At 37.1% G+C, this 6,706-nt stretch overlaps 1 protein-coding gene across 1 annotated transcript in view; it reads left to right on the top strand.

The window, feature by feature from the left end:
- The window catches only part of SLC6A15 (solute carrier family 6 member 15), a 53,770-nt gene that overhangs the window by 42,071 nt on the left and 4,993 nt on the right, over positions 1 to 6,706 (top strand). The window contains exons 10-11 of the mRNA XM_004700422.3: positions 1,496 to 1,655; positions 4,682 to 4,844. Of these exons, the coding sequence (XP_004700479.1) occupies positions 1,496 to 1,655; positions 4,682 to 4,844 (323 nt within the window). The remainder of the gene's footprint in view (positions 1 to 1,495; positions 1,656 to 4,681; positions 4,845 to 6,706) is intronic.

The following is a 6,706-nucleotide window of genomic DNA, read 5'->3' on the forward strand; positions in this document are numbered from 1 at the left end:
AAAAAGATGGCAACCTCAAAAATTATATGGGCAGGTCTACATCGTTAAATAATGTCACCATGTGCTGGGTTTGATGCCACAGCACAAACAACAAACATTACATTTATTCTTGTCACTTACTGCCCTTATGAGTGTGTTATAGTAAAATCTCAGAAGTTTGTTAAATATTTATATCTATATCTCTTCAAGGTAGGTGGAGAAAACATGAGAAACTTCTTTATGTTCTACTGGAAATCTGTCTCTATTTCTGAATTAAACATTTCAATTAACATTACCAATCTCCTGCCTAATGCACAGGCTAACGTGCATGCACTTGGCTTCTTTTCATTTTGTATGCACTATATACACACCATTCCTTCTATAAAAGGATGACTTGCAGAATTAAAGTAAAAACAGCAGTAGAGGGGGGGGAAGCTACAAGGTAATGTTTGATGATTCCTCCTGGGAGACTTACCAGAGCAAAAATGAGTACAATTTCTTTTCTCATTTCCTGCCTGTATCTCTCTTTCCACTAGTATTTTACTTTGATGAAATATTTCTTCATCACCTTTGTCAGATAAATGTTTCTCCACTACTGCTATTGAGTTGATTTCAACTCACAGTGACTCTACATAGTGTTTCTCAGACTGTAAATTTTTCTGGGAGCAGAGAACAGGGAAGGTGGTGAGTTTCAATTGCTGACGTGTGTTGTAGAACAATGCTTATATGACAGAGCCACCAGGCTCCTCGCTTAATTAAGTTGCTCAATATACTTTTATTTCATGTCTCTCCTGCTCCTATCTCTATTGCTTAGTTAGAATGGATTTTCTTAATATTTTCCTCCAAACTAATGAAATCAACCTCACTGCTACTGAGTTGATAGCGCTGCTATAGGACCGGTGGAAGGACTCCTGAGATTTTCCCAGACCGGAACTGTTCTCAGGAGCTGTCAGCCTCATCTTTCTCCCATGGAGTCGCTGGTGATTTGGAACTGCTGATCTTGAGAAACACATCACCACTACACGACCGGGACTCCATATTTACCCCAGCCAATAATGTCCTGAAAGGAGCCCTGGTGGTGCTGTGGGTTAGGCATTAGGTTGTTAACTGCAGATTCGACGGTTCAAACCCGCCCGCCGCTCCATGGGAGCAAGGAGGCCGTCTTCCCGATTTAGGATCTCTGAGCGGGGCTGTACCTGATGGCATTAGGTGGGAAAGTGTAATGAGGAGAAAATGAAAGCGACAGACTATGGAGTCAGATTTAGGTCCCAATCCAAGCTTAGCCATTTTTAGCCTGAGACTTTGGGTGTGATATTTAAATATCTCTGGATAATTTTTCACAACATTAAAATAAAGATACTAGTACATACTTTGATCTGTTGCTGTAATTCAAAAGTTAACAAAATTAAAGCAAAGCAAAAATACTGTTTGAACATAATTTGTAATGAATTTTCTAAAAAGACTCCACCTTCTAAAGAAGTTTATCAATATCTCATTTATTCCTCCTTTCCCCCAGTTATCTGTTGTCTTCTGGCATTTTGTATTGGCCTGATATTTGTGCAACATTCTGGAAATTACTTTGTTACAATGTTTGATGACTATTCTGCCACCCTGCCACTCCTGATGGTAGTGATTTTGGAGAATATTGCTGTATCCTATGTGTATGGCATAGATAAGTAAGTATATTTGCACCTATACATTTGTTTTTCACTTCCATTTTGAAAAGAAATTGTTTGGATACATTTCATTTAGAAAAGGAGAAAAATAAAGGGAAAGTTCTTGAGCATACAATAGAGGTTTTTTCATTTAATGTTTTTCATAAAGTGTGATCTATTAAGTGATTTTATAGAATTGTGTACACGAAAATATTGTCTAGGTTACTGGAATTTTAACTTCGGTAGATGGTTATCAAATATAACTCCCAACACCTAGTGAGTGTTGGCTGTGTGACTAAACTTTGTTAAATTAATTTGAGGTACTATTGTTAGCTATATTTCACAAGTGATGAAACTCAGACATCTAGAGAGACCAACTACATTTCTCAGCACACAGCTGGACAGATATATATAATCTGAGTTATTGCTCTCTCTCTCTCTTTTTAATCGTTTTATTAGGGGCTCATACAACTCTTATCACAATCCATACACACATCAATTGTGTAAAGCACATTTGTACATTCATTGCCCTCTTCATTCTCAAAACATTTGCTCTCCACTTAAGCCCCCAGCATCAGGTCCTCATTTTTCCCCCTCCCTCCCCCCTCCCCCTGAGTTATATCTTCTTCTGGGTAACTCTAAATTTTATGCTACATAAAAATTTCAGACATGAAGGTTAAATTTACTAAAAGGAACACAAAGAAAATAAGCTCACTGACTTATTTAAAGAGAACTTGAATATGAAGAGAACAAATAATTAGGAGAAATAATAAATAGAAACTGATTAAGCAAAGGTAAATTAATCTGTATACTATACATCTATAAAAATCATGGACAGGCTGAAATGCCCTACAGTACAATGAATGGTGGCCCCCAATGACCAAATCTCTATGTGGCTTTTTTATTACATGTGTTAGTCTGATAGTCATGATTCTACTTTGTGAATTACTGTTACTGAAAGTTTTTCCCTATCACTAACCCTCATAGTTCATATAAATAATGTCCAGCCACTTAAGCTTTTAATCTGGACGTGTCAAAATTCATATTTATAGTCTGAAAAGCCAACCTCATTTCCTTTTCTCGACAGTTTTAAATTATATACCATTGGCTAAAGTAATTAGTAGAATTACTTTACGTCCCATGGCAGTGATTTGTAATGTGCTACAGTATAAAATGATATTGATGGCTCTACAGTGAACTAGAGAGAGATATGTAAGCCACAGATCTATGAATGGATTTTGGACTCACACTTTCTCATAGCCCTAGTATACGAATAAATACTTCTATGACGTAGCCTTGCTCAGTACTAGCCTCCTCACTGAACAGATGGGTGCGATAGCAAAGTGTAGGGAAGACGTCAGATGGTACCCAGCTACCAGAAGGAATGGACGCCACAGTCTTAAAGGCTTGTCTTCAAACAAGCAGCCATCTAAGTGAGGTGTCAACTGAGACCACATGGAAGAACCCTGTGGGATCCAAGATTGTAAGTAATAAATCCATATCTGAAGGAGGGATAGTCTAGCATCTTAACTTCTGTACACCTGGTTTGTTGAAGGCAATGGATGACAGTGAAAGCCCCCAATCCATTTATAAGGGTCTCATGTTGATTAAATGTCTGGTGACTCCCCCATAGTGCAGGGATGTAATTAGCCAGCCTCTCAAACAGAGACCATTATAGTCAATTATGGCACATGTAGTAAGGATAAAATGTAACACCTTATCATTTGATCTCTCCTTTGATTTTAAATTCGTTCTAGTTTTAAATATTTTCTGCTTTCTTTTTGATTGAGGGTTTTTCACTGTTTTACCTAGTTATTGTTGTTAGTTTCTTTGTTGTTGTTTTGTTATATTTTTCTGTATATGACATTCAAGATAGGTAAATCTATAAATTCAGTCACTACATTAATTATTTCTTAGGGTTGTGGCAGGTGAGGTTGAGTAGAAACATACAGGAAAGAAGAAAATATTCTAAAATTGATGTGGTAATTGTACAACTTTAAAAAATGTGATTGGACTAATTAACTGTATGATATCTAAATTATTTGCTAATCAAACCATTTTATAAAAAAAGCTGGTGGTAGGCATTGCCCCAAAGAGAAATATAAAGAGAGATAGATAATGTTAAGACAAAATAAAATTCAACACAGTGCCAGTAAGTCACTTCTGAATGTCAGACCCTCGAGGGTGGAGGAAAACTGCTCTTTAGGGTTCCCAGCTCGGCAAATCTGCATTGGAGCAAATAGCCCCCTCTTTCTTCCAGAGAGCAGCTGGGGGGTTTGAATTGTCAACCTGGCAATTACTAGCCCAGTGCTTAACGCACTGTGCCACCAGGGCTCTTTATCTTAGCACTGTACAATGATAAAGGGTGGGTTTATTTTGTATAAATAACACGTCTTAGAAAATAAAATGTAAATTACTCAAGCCTTTAGATATTAATAATTTACAAGAAACAGGAGGATCAGAAATATCTGTTAAGCAACACTGTGGGGATTAAATCTACAAACTACAGACTGAAAAATTAGGGGACAAAAACCCCAGCTAATTAACAAAAAATAAGAAAAAAATTTAAAAGAGAGATGAAGGGGAAACCTATAAATTAAAAAAAGATCTGAGGTTTTCTTCTCAATCAGTTGTAATGTGTGGGTCTTTTTTACAGTTCACAAACTGTAAACAGTATTGAGATTTTGGAAATAAAAACACTGCTTGAATATATATATTTGATGCAACTAGGAATTGTTGCTAAAAAAAAATGAGCCGAGGAATTTTTTGTATTTTGTAAATGGTAAGTTCTAGACTTAGCAGAAGGAGGTTTTTCAATAATTGGCTTATGAGTGATTTCATATGTGAAAATGACAGTCTTTTCCTGATTTCATTTTATTTTCTGAAAGGACTTTGTGTATAATTTTGTATTTAACTAGACTCTTGATTCAATGCAAATATATAATAGGGTTGTCTTGGCTAAAACCTTGTCAAACCATTGAACTTAGGTGCATTTGTAAGTGTTGATAACATTAACCAGAGAAATAATGTAATATTTTCTTCTTTAGGTTTATGGAAGACCTAAAGGATATGTTGGGCTTTGCACCCAACAGATATTACTATTATATGTGGAAATATATTTCTCCTCTAGTGCTATTATCATTGCTAATAGCTAGCATTGTGAATATGGTACTAAGTCCTCCTGGCTATAATGCATGGATTGAAGATAAGGTAAAATACAAAATAAAGATGTTAGATAAATAGTATAAAATATTTTAGAGACCATTGTCTTCTGGTTTTTTCAATAAACTTTTTTCTTTATGTTTAATTAATAGTGTTGTTCTTGGTCAATGATCTTAAAATTTAAGTTTTGTGCCTAAACACAGGATTTTCTTTATGCATGTGGGTTTCTTTAATTCATTGGCCATGACCTCATTGTTGTTGAAGTGCCACGGATTTGGCTCCTAATTCATGGTGACCACACGTACAACATAATTAACACGGCCTGTTCTTCAGCCGTCCTCACAATGGTGCCTTTGGTATGTCACACATGGTAGCCATTGTGTCCAGCCATTTCAGTGAGGGCAATCTTGTTTTTCATTGACCTATTTTGTTATCAAGCCTGGCGTTCTTTCACAGGAAGTGGTCACTCTTGGACACATGTCCAAAGTACCTGGGATGAAATCTCTCCATCCTCACTTCTGAAGACCTTTCTGGCTGTGCCTCTTCCTGCATGGATTCGTTCATTCTTCTTAAAATCCATGGAATATTTAATATTCTTTACCAACACCCTAATTCAAAGGCATCAGTTCTGCTTTGGGCTTCCTTATTCAGTGTCCAGCTTTTGCACGTATATGAAGGGTTGAAAGTACTGTGACTAGGATCAGGCATGAACCAGTCCTCAAAGTGACAGCTTTGCTTTCTAACCCTTTAAAGAACTATCTTGTATCACCTTTTCCCAATGCAATACGCTGTTGGATTTCTTGATTGCTGCTTCTATAGGCTTTGACTGTGTATACAAGAAAAATGACATTCTTGACAACTTCAGTCTTTTCTCTATTTATCGTGATGTTGCTTATTGGTCCAGATGTGAGGATGTTGATTGTGTGTGAGTATTGAAGTGTAATCCATACTGAAGGCTATATGCTTTGAATTTCATCAGTAAGTTCTTTAAGTCTTCTTTGCTTTATGCAAACACATTTGTGTCATCTGCATATACACCCCAAACTTACTCCCCCTGCGTCGAGTCCATCATGGGGACCCCGTGGGGCACAGCAGAACTACCCCTGTTGGTTTCAGAGACGACAACTCGTACAGGATGAAAGAGCTCCCTGCTTGCAGCCAAGATCCATCTGCTGTAAGCAAACGTTGCCCTCTTCCGTGCCCTCCTATGAATCTAGTTTTAATTTCTGACAGTTCCCTGTAGATCTGTTGCAACCATTTTTCAATTACCATCAGAAAAATTTTACTTGCGGGAAACATTAATTATATTGCTCATTACTTTCTGCATTCTTTGGATCACACTTTTTTGTAATGAGCATAAATATAATTGGTTTCCCAGGTTGTTGTCTTGCATATTTCTTGGCATAGATGAGTGAGCACTTCTAGTACTGCATCCATTTTTAAAACATTTCAGTGGGCACTCCATTAATTCTGGGAGCTTTGTTTTGTTTTGCCAATACTTTAATTATAATTTGGACTTCCTTTAATACCTTTGGTTCTTTTTATTGTTTCATTTTATTGGTGGCTTGTACAACTCTTATCACAATCCATCCATCCATCGTGTCAAGCACATTTGTATATATGTTGCCATCATCATTCTCAAAACATTTGCTTTCTACTTGAGCCCTTGTTATCAGCTCCTCTTTCCCCCCCCCTTCTTCCCTGCTCTCCCCTCCCCCATGTACCTTTGTTAATTTATAAATTATTATTATTTTTTCATGTCTTACACCATCTGACGTCTCCCTTCACCCACTTCTCCGCTGTTCATCCCCCAGGGAGGAGGTTATATGTAGATCCTTGTAATCTGTTCTCCCTTTAACCTCACCTTCCCTCCACACTTCCGGTATGGCCACTCTCACCACTGGTCCTGA

Source organism: Echinops telfairi, unplaced genomic scaffold (genome assembly GCF_000313985.2).
Source record: "Echinops telfairi isolate 266 unplaced genomic scaffold, ASM31398v2 ScPeMD7_2;HRSCAF=8, whole genome shotgun sequence".
Classification (NCBI taxonomy): Eukaryota; Metazoa; Chordata; class Mammalia; order Afrosoricida; family Tenrecidae; genus Echinops; species Echinops telfairi.